Consider the following 15,899-nt stretch of genomic DNA (forward strand, 5'->3'; position numbering starts at 1 on the left):
GACAAGGTCTAAACGTCAAGGACAAGGTCTAAACGTCAAGGACAAGGTCTAAACGTCAAGGACAAGGTCTAAACGTCAAGGACAAGGTCTAAACGTCAAGGACAAGGTCTAAACGTCAAGGACAAGGTCTAAACGTCAAGGACAAGGTCTAAACGTCAAGGACAAGGTCTAAACGTCAAGGACAAGGTCTAAACGTCAAGGACAAGGTCTAAACGTCAAGGACAAGGTCTAAACGTCAAGGACAAGGTCTAAACGTCAAGGACAAGCACACAGCTTGAGGCCACTTGAGAGATTAAGAGAAGTAATCAAACTTTCAAACTAGGGCAAACACCAAGATTCTGGAACAATGCCTGGAGATGGAGTAATGCAAGAAAATGGTGACCTGAAACTCTGGAGATTTTCATTGCCTGCAGCTCCTCAAGACATTTAAACTTATTTCATTATCAAACAACTTTGAATTGCTTTGAAGAGAATTACAGGGCAATTGAAAGCTTTATTATTTTACGAAGAATTAGTAAAAACAAGTATTTGCCATTGATACATTGCTACTTATACAGACATATCTCCACTTCGTGGACAGCTGTAGTAACATTAAAGGGACAAGTTGATTTAGACTGGTACTTCCCAGTAAAGTCTGCATTTTTTTCAAGGTACAACTGTATTTATGTTCAATTAGCATGAGGAAAGAAAACTCATCATAATATTCTTATAATTAGAAAACTCACCTCTTTATCTTGGCTTGTTCACAGATTTTTATTATCATTTCAGTGTAAACATTTACATTAATTTAAGTAGCAGTCTTTAAAACTATATGGCAACTTCATATCTTATTTTAATCAATTAAGAAAAACAATTTTTCCAAACTGTCAGCAGGGGTAGCAAATGTCCTTAAGCATGCTGTTGAACATTTTGATTAATTTCAGTAACATTTTAATTAATTTCAGTAATTAAAGGTTCTTAAGAATGGCCAGACAATGCCAACAGAAGTACCCCTCCTGACATGGTATCTGGGAGAAACAATAGATCTCAGGCCAAAACAGATGCTGCTTTATGAATATTCCTTGTTAAAAGACATTCTCAATAATTCTCACCTTTAACATCTCTATGGATTATCTGATTCTCATGGAGGTAAGAAAGGCCACGTAACAGTTGTTCTGTGTAATTAATAATTACCGATTCTTTGAAGGCTCCATATTTACTTAACAAATGAGCAACTGAACCCCCTAGAAGATAAAACAGTACATTCTATCAACACTTGGACTTTCTATTACCAGAATGCAACAATGCCTCCTAAAATTGGAACTTGACATCAGTATTCCTAATTTATGACTATATTTCTCCCTCCCCACCCGTAAAAATTAAGTAGTTTCATTGGCAGAAAGTAATATACTTTGTCCCTTAATTACTTTCTACATGGAACTGTACATATTAAAGACAAATCCTCATGCTTCCTAATAATTTTATACTTCCTTAAAAGAATGTACAAATCCCTAGTGTACACAGCACTTTTGCTGATAAAAAACTACACTTTATCCACACTTCACATTAACGTGTGAGCAGCAGAACACTAGCTTTTCTTGGGGCAACAGACATGCACAGCCTCCAGTAAGCACTCCCTGTGGAAAAAAAAAATTAATTAAGAAGTTAAACACTCCTAATTTTTGGAAAATATTTCCTGCACTACTTCTTGTGATAACACATACTTGGGCTTGCTTGTTCCCACTCTTGTATTGCTAAGTGGTTTCTGCCAATGAATGCAAGTTAAAGTGCAATGCTTTTTTTTACAAGAGATTAGGATGTGTGAAACACCAAATCTAGTCTTGGTAACTGGATGGTAACATTCCATTCATAAAATTAATAAAACTACTTCTTTAAAAAAAGACATAGATTTTCTTGTCCCTGCTTTATACAATTATGAAAGATTTAAACATTTTTTACTAAATTACCAGTTAAGATATTTGAGATATGATTAAGTTTTTCCCAAAGCATGCTGCTTATTAGCTATTGTTGGAAATCTACTTTAAGTTCTTAAATGCCTTTACATGTCACCTGACACAATTTTTATGATAATGCTTGGGACAAAAACAAGTGACAGGTATTCCAAACTTTCTGGCAAAGTTATTTTTAGTAGCAACTCAAAGCTACACAGTTACACTGAAAATTAAACTGTTTGAGGGACAGGCACTTCAGCTGGAAATAAACCAAAGTTTGTAACTTCTCATTTAGAGTGAGAAACTGAAGAAAAAGTAATAGAATCTTTCTTTAAGGTTTCCAACTGCTTTAACTGTATGACAGATTAAGTATGGAAAATTCCAAATGAGAGAAGATGCACCAATAAGAATATTGCTACGACCACTTCAACTGTCCTGAATGTAGACCTTTATTCTGGTTACCAATAGCAATGAAAATACAAATCCACAAACTGAAGTAATGCAAAATACAATATGAAATATTTCAAGATTCAAATGGTATTTTCATTTTACCTGCCATCCATTCAATAAAGAGGTTATAGTTGCTCTTCTCACATGTAGCACCCAACATTCGAATAATGTTAGGGTGGTTCAGGTGACTCATCATCCTTATTTCCTCTCTCAATGCTTCAACTACCTCTTCTTGCTCAGATGATGTGTTCCTGACGTATGTCACCTGTTTTGAAATATGATATTCAGACTTACCTAACTTATCTACCAGTCCTCCTGTAATCCCCCTTCAGTACACCAAAAAGAATGGATGGTTTTCACCATCTGCAAGTTATTCATTATCTCAAACCCTTCAGCTGAGAACATATCTTCGTGTGAAACAGTCACGGAAAATTAGGGAAACAGCAAGAATCTCTTCTAGTACAGAGTGGGGAAACATCCCTTTGCTTAAACTAGGGAAAAAAAACAACCCTGTTTTCCAGATGTTGAGGAAAAGAAAGAAAGATAAGGCCTGAAATAGGATTCTGACAGTGTTATTTGTACAGTTTTACCAGTTAAATGGTAAATGTTTCATAACTAAAGTTCTTATCCCAGACATTCAATTTCAGGGGAAACACGACAGATCAGAAATCCTATAATGGAACTGGAGCCAACCTGAGCTCTGATCCATATTAAGTATGAAGTAATGGTATGCTGCAGAGAATTTCCCCCAGGCGTCACCATTATCATCATCTCTTGAAGAGGAGCTTCAAGGGCTACTTGGACAGTCCTACTTTTTCACAAGCAAAAGAGTTTCAAAAGAGGAACAGCTGGTGACAGATATTCTTTCCCTGAGCAATTTCAAAACACTGAATCAATTCCACAGGTATAAGTTCATTCTAAAATTGATAAGAAAATGTTGGGACTATAATTCCCTCTATGTTTTTACCACTGATTCAGACCTAGGGCATTGTTAAGTGCCATTGTTAAATGTCATTGTTAAGAAACGATTTGCATCTAAAACCTTAAATATATTAGGCTAATACCATGCACATAAAGACTGTTTTTTATTATGTATTATGTGAGAACACATGACAGGGAGCAGAAGCAGCAAGCAACATGAGAGAGACCATAGAGGTTTTTATATTCACTATTCAAAAAAAACCCACTGAAGAACAAGCACAAGGAAGTGAAGTATTTGAAGTATTTACCTGTTTTACAGCCATTAATGTCCCTGTTCCCACATCTTGAGCTTGGTAACAGGAAGAGAAAGCTCCAAGACCAATCTGCTGACCTTTCAGCCATTCTGCATCTTCCCTGTAATGGTGTTTTGCTTTGGTATGTCCAGGTAGGGTTTCTGGTGTCTGCAAATTAAATTAAAAATCAGTTCTGAGCTTACTAGCATGCATCCAAAATGCAGACACTCTAAAACATTAAAAAATATCCCAGCTTATGTGATATCTTCTCTCCCTTATACTTCTTTGTATCACGTTATACGTTTCAGCTGCGATCAGAGCACCAGTGTATTCTGTAACTTATATACTCTTACTATATGTAGAAACAGAGATCCTCCTCTGTGTTACTACCTCAAGGTGAAAGGCAAAATTTAAGGACACAAGTAGAAACATGACTCCTCTCTTCCTCGTCTCACATCTAGTTAAGGTTTTAGCTTGCACCTATAGTAAACAGAATCAATATAATGTTGGTTTCTATTTAATTTATTCCTTCTGGTTTATGTTTCATATGTTTTTACCTTATACAGAAGATCACACATATGATACGCCTTTCTCTATTCTAATTTCTTGTGCTTTTGTCTATTTGCAAATGAATAGGTATTTTTTTTCTGACTTCTAAAGTATCTTTCATCTTCTCTCAAGGTAGGCTGTTCCCACAGATCTTTCAAGATCTGTTCCCACTCTGCCTTTTCTTTCGGAAGCTAGTTTCATTTTGTACAACTGCCTTCAAAGTAAATTAACATTACGACTCTGTACAGTTCTACTCCTGCTTAAAACCTTTGTTCTCATTTCCTGGTTTCCCCAATTTTACTTCTTTGCTACTTTAAATGTTGGTGCATGATATGGTGTTTCTCTTCCAAATACCTTCTCTAAATTTGTTAATAACATGGGAGGATTTGTTAGTGCCCTCAACTGGTAGATGGTTTATACTCATTCACCTAGGAAAGGGTACTGAGGACATTAGTGTTTTATATCACTTTTGAAATATAACAACATTGCTTTATAATTTCAGTTAACCCCAGCTGAGACTTAGGTATACTTACATCCTGCTGAATGATTATGATATCGTCACCATTTTCAACCTGTAGTTGAGGAATTATTGGCAGGGCATCTTGAGATGCTGACATTGCCATAGCAATAGCTAAAGCTTCTTCCTCTTCAGCTTCCATCTTTTCCTTGCACTTTTGATTGTGATTTACATCATCTTTGTAGGTATCATCATTTTCTGCCCGCTCAGGAGAAAGAACTGCAACTTCAGACTTGAATGTAACTGTTCCATCACTCGTTGGCATGGAGGCTTCGAGCAGGTCCTCAATGCTGGAATTGAGCTCTGTGTTAGCATCCAGCTGACACTTTTCATCCACTGGTGTGAACACTGTCTCTTCACTTGGTATAACTGCACTGCTACTGCTATTGCCATCACTCTGTGTAATGTCATTCAGGTCAAGTGTCATACTGCTTTTTAGTGTTTCTCCTTGCTTGCTCACATCACTTGGGGTGGGCCGTGATGGCTTTGGCCTGTGTACGTGAGTGGATGGCAATGGCCTGGCCTGGGTAAAAACCGGAGAAAGTTTCTCAGATTCTTTATTTTCAGAACAGTTTCTCTGAAACTGGAGAGAAAGTTTCCGCTGTGTTTGAGGAGAAGGTGAGGGGATTTTGCAGGGAACAAATCCCTGAGGTCTGAGTTTAGGGACATCTGTTACAGGGCCAGCTGGTACAGATGGGCTTGAAGGAGACAGAAGTGTTGGAAATAGTGACTGGGAATGACTGGAGGAGGGAGAAGAGTTCAAACACTGACTGTGGGGTTTTCCTTTTGTTTGAATGGCTGGTTTTGGTTGCTCAGTGGTTACTGATGAAACGGGAAGTCCCATAGCAAGGCCAGCCAGTGTCTCAGAAACATCCTCTGGACTGGTGCTCAGTTTTTTATCACTTAAACCTTTCATGCTTTTCCCTGATAACTGGACAGTATTGTTGGGAGTATTACTTTCTGTAGCTTCTGGAGAGTTATCTGGTACAGGCAGCTGCAAAAAGTCTTCATGCTGACATTCCCCAGAGTGCATTTCTTCCATGCCCAGCTGAATGGCTTCTGCGATTTCCATTTCATCTGCTATTGCCATCAGACGTCGACGCATCCTTACATAGTGACTTGAGCTTGTCACACTCAACATTTCTAACAGCTTCAAAAAAACATGGGGCACTCTTGCCACCATTCTTGCTGCACTCAAAAATACTCTCCGTGACAGTTTGCCAACCATTGAGTGGGAATTGTCAATTGACTGCAAGGCGAAAGTTAAGAGGGAGAGAAGTTTCTTATACCTAAAAAAAGAGAAGAGGTCTTTTATACACAGACATGCTCTAGTTAACTAGTGTCAAGAAATCAGTTTCAAGAGAATATATTTAGCTGAAAGTTCTGAAGTGGAAAGGAGATTTATTGCTGCACTTGTGCTTGCAAATTGCTTTACAGATCAGAAGTTTTAGAAAAGGCAACCATTTACTCCATAAATCAAGCACACTTCACATATAAATATATGCTACTTGTCTACAGAAATTAGAACAAATACTCCTTTTACAAAATCACCAACAACAAATTCAACTACAGGAGTAACAGTCACATAGTATAAGCAAGTACCTGTCTACTACAGTATCAGCCTGTAAAACATCTCCACAGACAATGTGGGGATAAAATTCACCCGGAAATTCCAACAGAAGTCTGTCTATTAGACAGAGTCGCCCCAGTAGTGCTTGCCAGTTGCTGGATTCGGTTTGGGTTCCAAGAATACAATTTAGGACATAATCAACACCTCCAATACCAATGGACCCTATAAAAAAGTTGATAAAGTGAAGATTAAATAAAGATCAGAACAGTATCATCCAGAATAACACATTGTTTGCTCAAACTACCACCCTTCCAAATTGTTGAGAGGAATACTGTGCTCATTGCCATGCTGATACTTGGTAAATCCCAGCGTATTTGCTTGCAATTATAATTCAATTCTGTATGAAGAGCTATTGTTACCAGATTTAAGTATTTCTCTCCCAACTGCCAGCTCGCCAGCTTGACCTTTACACATTTCCAATAGCGTTGAGACTGAAAGTTGACTTGTTCGACTGTGAAAAATTAAAACCAAAAAAGAACTCTTTCAGCAAATGCTTTCAAGGAAAAAGATTCTACTCATTGTATTTCAAAAACCACTAGTTAGGGATTGCGTGTAAAATGACTTCACATCACTTTATTCCATTAAATTTCTGTAATCCTCTCTAAGCTACCAATACTTGTGACATTTTTTACAAGGATACTTCCAAACATGTAATATTTATCACTAATACACAAACAGAAACACAAATAGTACCTCATCCTCTTGCAAAAAGCGGTCAAATCCAGAAACACAACAACATAAGAACAGTTCTTTCTATTTTATTTATTACTTTAACTTTATATAATCTCTTGCTATACTATTACTGGGGCATTTCTAGCTGCAGTTTCAGAGGAAATGCTGCTTAGAAACTAAAACTATAGAAACAAAACTCAAGCTGGTGGACTTCTGTATCTAATTTATAGTATAGGAGAAGAAATGGTTGGTTTGGCAGAACCATCAGGGTAGCCTAGGACAGGAAGACTCAAGCCAAGGGTATTTACTCTGAATAGCTGTCTCCTAACATTACACTCTGAATGAAAACCAGAAGTGTTATATTCATGTTAACACTTCATGGCACAGATATGCAAAACTTGTGCTGAAACACGAAAAATAATGACAGTTTAAAGAGGAGTCATAAGAATTAGACCAAAGCAACATCAACTGTGATGGAGGGGATGGTTCATGACTGCACCTAATATCTTCCTTTATTTTAAGGGCGGGAAAAAAGGTCTTATGAAAGCAAAGTATCATTTAAGATTTTATGTGTTGGAAAAGTACAATCAGTTGCCTTCAAAACCTACATCTTTCAAGACAGAAGTTTGCTGGTACCAGTTAGAGAAACAAAACAATGATGTAATTATGATCCACACACTTTATTTTACCACCAACTAGTTCCACTTGAATAGCAACAAACAAAGCTTTAAGATATTTTAGTAACAATCGAAAATAAAGATCATAAGACACCATACCTGTTGGCATCTGCACATTTAACTAATATTGTCTCTACAACTGGCTTGAGAAGTCGCTGTAATTTAGTCCTCTCTGCCAAAGTATGACAGGGAGTGTACACCAGCATGGCTCTTAAAGTTTTCTAAGAGAAAGGAAAACAGCAATACATATGAAATCAAGTTAGCTACATAACTTTTATTTGTTAAAGAGATGCAAGTAAACCTTAAAGAGTTGCAAACTAAGTTCTACATAAATTGTGTTCAAAATATATTCAAAGGATAAATAGCTAACTACCTATTCACTGCTAGAACTAGTCAAGTCTTCTTTCAGACTAGAAAGACATACTGTCAATACTCAGCACTGTAGCAAGTGCTTCCTTATATTTGGCCAATGAAGTTACGCTCTTTCACTATGAGTATTTTGACTGCCCCAGTTTCAAATGATTGTTAAAAGTTAAGTCATCAGTGGTGCTCAACAACAAGTACTGGGATGCCTGACTTCATAATCTTCTCCCTTTCCCTCCCCCTTCAAATTAAAGTAACTGAAATTACTAAAATATGAGTAAACAACTACTTACTAAAGCAGCAACATACACTTTGTAGACAGGGTCAGCACAGACCATGGACAGCACGCTGCAGCAGGATTCCACCACCACATCTCCTGAGATACTGGTCTGAGATGACCCACTAGCTGCTCCCAGAGCTCCAGCACTTGTGTTGTTTCCATTGCTGCTTCCAGAATTTCCAGTGCTTTCACCATTAGCCAGTAATAAAGCACCACTAACATCATGGGAAAGACGTCTAAGTGCCATTTCTCGTATATTCCAGTTTCGGGAAAACAAGCAGCCAACCAACTCCATCCCAAATACCTGCCAAGGAAAAAAGCAACATTACAGGAGTCAAACTGAATAATACTGCAACTTAAGTACCTAAGAAAAGCAATCAAAAAGAGGAAATAAATGTTTCTAGTGAAAAATCATCAAGTCTGACATGAAAAATGTGTCAGAAGGTGCAGTGTCTTAAAAAACAGATTCTGTGATAGAAATGAAATACCATAAATTGTAAGTCACCAGCTATCTAAAAGCTGTTAAGAAAAGCAGAAGGATGACTGTGTGGATGGTTTCAAAGACTTTTCAGTATGAAGTTAGTTTTCAGACATTGATATCAACAATCCTGAAACCAAGGTCTGGCTATACCAGACAAAATAACAGCAGAAATGTACGAAACACAAGTTCTCCCACTTTTAAGTGTGTGACCCCTGCACAGCTGAACTCACCTCTAGACTCTAGAGATTATTTAGGTCATTTGGTATTTATTTTTACCTGAGTTGTGTTGCATAAGCCAGGTCTATGTTTATGTGATACCTTGCACAACCAAAACTAGTTAGGAATACTAAATATTATTACATGGACTTTTAACATGAGGCATGAGATTAGGTTCAGAACTGAAGCCTCAGTTAAAACAAGACTGTAAAACCTTCTTTTCTGATGCAAATTAAATATAACCTTCTAGTAATAGTCAACCACAAAACCAATAATATTTAGAATAAATTTTTCAACTTTGATCTGATAAATCTAGCAAAACAGTTCAAAATCAGTTTTTACACTTGAAGTTTCTTTTACAAAGTAAAATTACCTGAATCCATGGCTCAGCTAAATCTTTATACGTAGAAGGTATCTGCTGGACCCCATAATGAGTAAGGTTAAAATTGCTGTCTTGGATTCTTCTCTGCGATCCAGCTGTAGATGGCTGCTGAGATTGTTGCTGAACCACACGGAGAACAGACGAATCCACAGGACTTGGCAATTCATGACTACAGATCAACAACAAATAACATGGATTAACAAATTAAACATTTATTGAGGTAGATACCTCAGCATACTTTGAAACATCAATGAAGGATCCAGAAACAGATAGTTCTTGTTATACGCCGACTGAACTCTCACCTATAGAAATCATGAGATCTCCATTTAGATCTACAAAGAGGACAGATGAGTGGCTCTCTGTTTCTTCTGCATTCTTCTGCCCCTGGAACACAGCAACACGATAACACATAGTTCAGTTTTACAGCCAGAGCATTACTACTTTTAAGTTTTACTGAAGAACATTAGTTTCAGAATAAACACTTCTGACCTGAGCCATTTGCAACAGCCTGATCATTTAAATATTTTTATTTGCATGAATGCTTCACTTTAGTACTACAATTAATATTATGAATACTGAAATGAACTGAAATGCAGTTCCTTTTGTACCTCCAACACAGGCAATACTTTTTCAAGTGTTATTTGTTAAAGCAAACTGTAAATATTTATATAGTGTAATGTATTACATAAACATACTTCATAATTCACAATATAATCCTAGCTGACAGTAGATGACTTTCATGCACTCTAATGACAACTCAGAGGGTTGAAAGTTTGTTCCTAACCTTGTTCTAATTGGACAGTCCGTTTTCACTCAGGTAAAGGAGGCTCAAATTCCTAGCCCTGCAATTGACTTCTATCTCAGACCATCAAATTACAAACTTAATTTGTAAATAAGTGATAAAATAAGGCATATTAATAGTACCTGAATGATGACAAACTCTCACAGAGTTAACAGTTACCACTTAAGAGTAGGTTTCTGCTTTTTAATAAAAACCAACCAACCAAACCCCAAAACCATACTAAGTTATAATATTTCTGCATATTTAGAGTCACCAGAACTTTAAAAAACCTATATGATAACATACATATTGACATGCAGTGGTGGTGCAATTTGTTCCTGCAGCCTTCTTCACACACAGTTAGGCTCTCTTCATCCAGCATGCCTAACAAACAAATGGGGCACATCTGTTCTTCTTCATCCTTCATACTAGAAAAAGAGGTATTTGTGATTGTAAAAGTGGCATATCAGAATTCAGAACAGGCTTCAGCACTGAAAAAGATTAACTTCCAGTTTGGAACAGTCACTTCTGGATAACTATAGGCTATTCATGAATCATTGTCTTCAACCTTGGTCTGACTAAGTAAGTAACCAGATTTTTAGAAGCACTGAGTACAGACAACACTTTGTTGAAATGAAAGGGAAAGTCACAAAACACATGACATCTTTTCAAACTAGGTCAGATACCAATTAGAGACTGAAAGGCCTAGCTTTGGCCATGTAACATTTTTTTTCCCCTAAGGCTTCTTTAAACAAACCAACCTCCACTTTTTAATCTATCATCTCATTTGGAAAACTAAGAAATTTTTGTATTTTGAAAGCTGTTCACTTTCTTTTCCATCACACTCCTTTCACAGTATGGAGACACAAGATATTCTTTAGTTCAATACAAAAAACTGTAAATACTGGAATATACTGTAAATATATGCAAGTCAAAAAATCAACAACTACTCAAGAATTTTCTGCCACTAACAGAAACTGATGGAATAAATTCACATGAACACTAACATACTTACAAATCGCATGCAAATGTTTAAGAAAACCTATGTTTCCTTTACATGTTGTTTCTATTTTATTTTTCCTCACCTTAATCTAATGGATATAACAAGGCATATAAAAAAATATTCTAAACTTAACTTAAAATTATTCTAAAACCCTTAACAAGCAGGGAAAAACCACAAATTTTAACCTTTTGCAATATTGTTTAAAACTCTTATTATTCATAGCAAATATATAAGTTATAGTTAGTGTGCATCTAAAGGTTTGCAGGAACCCTGTATTTGTTCACCAAAAATATATTTTTAAAATAAAACTAACTTGTACACACATTATTTCTATACACATGTATTCCCTTCCATTTCTTTTCAAATGGTTTAAGCTATCTTTTCCTTGAAAAAAATCCACAAAAAAAAAGTTTACAGTGAAAAATTAATTAATAGCACATATACATATTAATGAGAAACAGATTTTTTAAGAATTAGCAGTAAACATAAAGTGCAAGTCACAGTAATTGTGATTCAGGACTGAGTAAACTTTTATCTCAAATGAATGTGATGCTCAGTGTTCCCCAATACTTATACCATACAAAATTAGACTTGCACAAAATGGCAGCTTATCTCATTGAATCAGGATTGCAAGGAACCAACCACCAGCTGTACTGACAAACAACTGAAAAATCTTTCATCCTGTATAAAGTGCTAATTAATGCAGTGAGATTTGCAATCTCACAGGAAAAAAACCCTGCTACACAGGGTATTTACTCTAAAGGAAATGGCTTGGTTTGCCAGGTAAGTAGTTCCATAGTAGATGATGTATTTAACAGCTTTGTTTATGGTATTTATTTACAGTGATTCAATTTAGAAAAATAAGTAAAATATGATGTGAAATTAAGGTCACAGTCTGTATATTGGAATTTTAAACCTGTATGAATATATTCATCTAACTATATGCTTATCACAAAGTAACATATCAAGGTACTCCTTCAGTTATATTTCAATTCACACAAAAGAAAGCCTCAGTTTGTGTTGCCTCCTGTGGTTTAACCTCTCTAGATAATGTTCAGTTCATTCACTAACTAATGCAAGCACAAATTACTTGTTTAAATAATTAACCAGTATCTTTTCAAAAATCCCAGAAAAGAACACGTAAAAAGCACTCAAGTAGAAGTAGTAACAGAAAAAAAATCAAATAGTAAAACCATGTAAAATTCATAAGAAATTATTTAGTATTATATAAACTATAAAATGAACAGTTTAATGGCTCTTAAAACAATTTAATCACCAATTTTAAATGAAGTGTTTCTAAAAACATGCTTACTTATGTTTTTATAGATATATTTTTTTATATATGATTACACAGACTTCATTTACCCAAAACTTTTTCAGGATATTGTCACAGGCACAAATTTTTCTCCAACACAAGACATGAGATAGAGAAAAATCATGTTTATTCTTTTGTCAACACTTGCACAAGGTGCTACGTTTGAACAAATCCACACAAATAGACTTCCAAGTTAATATATGCTTCAGTCATGCCCTGACATTTGAAAAGTTTGTTTCCCAAATTCACACAGAGTCAAAAAAATTCTTTTCACAACTCTACTTTAACACTTTCCAAACAGAAGTTACAAAACAAATATGCCCACTTGGTACCACAGTGACTAATGTATGCTTGATTTAATTACTTGCAAAAATGCAGAGACTTAATGTGACTTGAAATGAAAGCAGCTTTGAACAAAAAGAATGTAGGTGATTCTAAAACTACAGAACAAAGCTTTTAATTCCTTTAAAAAAAATACTAACCTGTTTTCTGAACTAGATGTAGAAGTACTAGATGATGACAATGTATGAGAATTTGACATGCGTGAGACAAACTTCTGGATGGTGTTACGAGATGGAGCTTTGATCCTCGAGCTACGCCTACTGTGATATTTCTGGAACAAACTCTCAACCTAACATCAGAAAAAGATAGCAACAGTCGTATTTATGCTGTGAATAGCTTGTAATTAAAAGCAATATTACGAAAGCCCAACTACTGCTAAAAAAACAAATCCCTATTCACCTTCACAATAATACATTAGCAGTAGCAGAAGGCATTTCAGAAGTCTTAATAGTAAACAGATCACAAGAAACACTTTATTACAAAAACTTGCTTTCTTATTAGAAATTAGTAGCAACTCTAAGTATACCCACAATCACTTCCAAAGTCCCACATTCTGTTTACCTTTTCACAGGTCAGTGAGACAGATCTACAAATTTGACTAGAAAATCCCAAGATTTGAATCACTCATAAACTACAACTCTCTACTACTCATTTAGTTATGTCTTATATTTGCAGATAATTTTTTCCCACTTATAGAGCTCTTGAGACTGAATTAAAGATATAATTAAAAGCATACGTTCTTATGGTTTTGAAATCCAACAGTTTTCAGCATCTTTAAGATAATGTCCTAAAGACATTATGGAGTGTATTTTAGATTTGCCATTAGATCTATTAGAATTGATCACCTCAAAGTTTTTCAGTGTTTTTCTCCAGAGCATTGGGTCTGAGGGCTCAAGCTGGAACACTCGCAGCATAACAAACAGCAGATGAATACAAAATGTCCCACGGCCACAGCTACAAGTCTGTAAAGAAAAGTATATGCTAAGGATCTACTGACTTGATCATTTTTCCACATTTAAGTGCAACATATAACATACACTATCCACCCCGACAAAAAAAAAAAGGAGCTTATGCAAAATACTTTATATGTAGCCATAAATACCCTCTTACGTGGCCTTGTAGAAAAGGAGAATCTCCAAAATAATATTAAAAAATACAAATGAAAAATCAGATAATTACAACACTGGTTTTCAATTTATTCCACACCCCTCCCCTCCCTTTTTTTAAATCAACTGAAGCTTCATAGTAGAAGGAATTTATGCATATAACCATAAATCCACAACATGACAGCAATCAAATATAAATGACATGCTTCTGTTTTCCCAGCCTGGATGTGTCCAAATACTGCATCACATTAGTACCAAGAAAGTCTATGAAAAATTACTTCTTTAGGGGTATTAATGAAATTATCACACTATTACGGGAATTATATCATGTGCTTGTCATCCAATGACTAGAGGAAGTAAGTGGTTGAATTTTAACCAAAAATACTTTAGATATGTAATTAAGAACCACTTCTAGGAATGAAAAATAGACAGGACAACAGTAATTACTTCCAACCAAACTAGGGTCTTCAGAAGCTGATCATTATACTACACAAGCACAAATTACAACTTTTAGACATTACTTTATAGAACTGTGATCACTGTTTGATCAATCTGGCTTTGAACAGTTTTCCAAGATTAACTACGAACTGGTAAAAGCTATAAACAACGTATAAAACGTTCTCTACCTGAGGCCCAATAAACACTCTGTATTTATTATCAGGACTGTCTCCTCCAATTAAGAAGGAGTTGGGTCCTATCTGCTGCAGCAGGTACAGCCTGGCTCGCATGACTTTGTTGACACGACGATTTGTTTCCTCAGGGCTGTACGGAGAGAATCCATCTGGAGATGGGGCTCGTCGCGGTGGTGTTATCCGTCCACTCTGAAACTACATAACTGGTTCTGTCATAAGCATTCATAGGACAAAAGTATGTTTAATTAGGTGTGGGTTATTTATTTATTTCAACCCCGTCAAACAACATGGAATAGGAGTCCCCAAAACCTGAAATTACTACAATCTGCTCAGACTATATAACTTTAAAAGGATTACTTTTCATCCATGCCCAAAACTTGAGAGTAGAAAAAAACCTGAAATTCCGTAACTGAAACTTGTCTGACATGACAGAAAAGGAGTCTTTTAAACTGCTTCTATTTTCACGCTTTCACTGGTTGCCTTACTGTATTACTACTGAATTATCAAGTGTAATTCAATCTGAAGATAATCAGAGATTTATGATTCAATGCAGTAAATTATTATATAAGGCTATAACATTAATATATTTCACTAATGAGAAGTGCTACGACTAGACCTTAGAAAAGGGATGATGTTCAACGATGACCAAAAATTTAAGAAAACTTCAAAGAAAAGAAAGATACAGCTTTCTCTCTTTTGCATAATAAGAGAAACTTTTAGCTGAGGATGTGTTTGGTTTTTTTTTAATTGATCAAAAATTCAATGGCTCAAACCTTTTATGAAAATTGCTTTCATTTAAGTTATTGACACTTCTAACTTTATGAGATGCATTAATGATTCCATCCAGTGTCAAATCTTCAGCTTTTATTTATATCTATTGAATTTCATATCAGGATAAAAGTTGTAATTGATTCAGTGTCCACCAGTTAAGTAAAATATAACCTGGATTTCTAATGTTTTTAATGTGAAAGGTTAATATAAGACAAAAAAACATCCATGTAAAAATAGATCAAGGACTAAATAAGGTAGTTTGAGTTGCTGGGTTTTTTTAACCTTTCTTGCCAAGAGGAAAGGACCATGATGTAACTTGTATTTGTCTCTAGTTCACAGGAATGGCAGTATGTATTTTAACTGACATTGGAAACACTTGTTGAGAAAAACAGGACAACTGGATCTTATTCTTACTTTAATTGCACTGTAAATTTGTAGGCAAGTCAACTGAAGTTTAACTGTTGGATGAGCATTTTTACAAGGTAATGCATTAGATATTATTCCTCAAAATATTATACTGAATCTTCTTTAATTAAGCCAGTTACGATTGCTCAAAACATTCTATTCCAGATCTTCTCAAATGCAGT

At 35.5% G+C, this 15,899-nt stretch overlaps 1 protein-coding gene across 2 annotated transcripts in view; it reads right to left on the reverse strand.

Moving 5' to 3' along the window:
- Positions 1-15,899, reverse strand: part of MAP3K1 (mitogen-activated protein kinase kinase kinase 1) — a 54,031-nt gene that overhangs the window by 4,965 nt on the left and 33,167 nt on the right. For both annotated transcript variants that reach the window (XM_027878936.1, XM_027878935.1), the window contains exons 4-17: positions 14,536-14,736; positions 13,649-13,765; positions 12,944-13,092; positions 10,450-10,571; positions 9,665-9,746; positions 9,354-9,531; positions 8,297-8,587; positions 7,740-7,861; positions 6,651-6,742; positions 6,264-6,453; positions 4,678-5,950; positions 3,611-3,763; positions 2,484-2,646; positions 1,092-1,223 (exon numbers count right to left, since the gene is read on the reverse strand). In XM_027878936.1, coding sequence (XP_027734737.1) covers positions 1,092-1,223; positions 2,484-2,646; positions 3,611-3,763; positions 4,678-5,950; positions 6,264-6,453; positions 6,651-6,742; positions 7,740-7,861; positions 8,297-8,587; positions 9,354-9,531; positions 9,665-9,746; positions 10,450-10,571; positions 12,944-13,092; positions 13,649-13,765; positions 14,536-14,736 — 3,265 coding nt within the window. The remainder of the gene's footprint in view (positions 1-1,091; positions 1,224-2,483; positions 2,647-3,610; positions 3,764-4,677; positions 5,951-6,263; positions 6,454-6,650; positions 6,743-7,739; positions 7,862-8,296; positions 8,588-9,353; positions 9,532-9,664; positions 9,747-10,449; positions 10,572-12,943; positions 13,093-13,648; positions 13,766-14,535; positions 14,737-15,899) is intronic.

This window comes from Empidonax traillii, unplaced genomic scaffold (genome assembly GCF_003031625.1).
Source record: "Empidonax traillii isolate 1590-97213 ecotype Southwest subspecies unplaced genomic scaffold, ASM303162v1 scaffold47:size1546949, whole genome shotgun sequence".
NCBI lineage: Eukaryota > Metazoa > Chordata > Aves > Passeriformes > Tyrannidae > Empidonax > Empidonax traillii.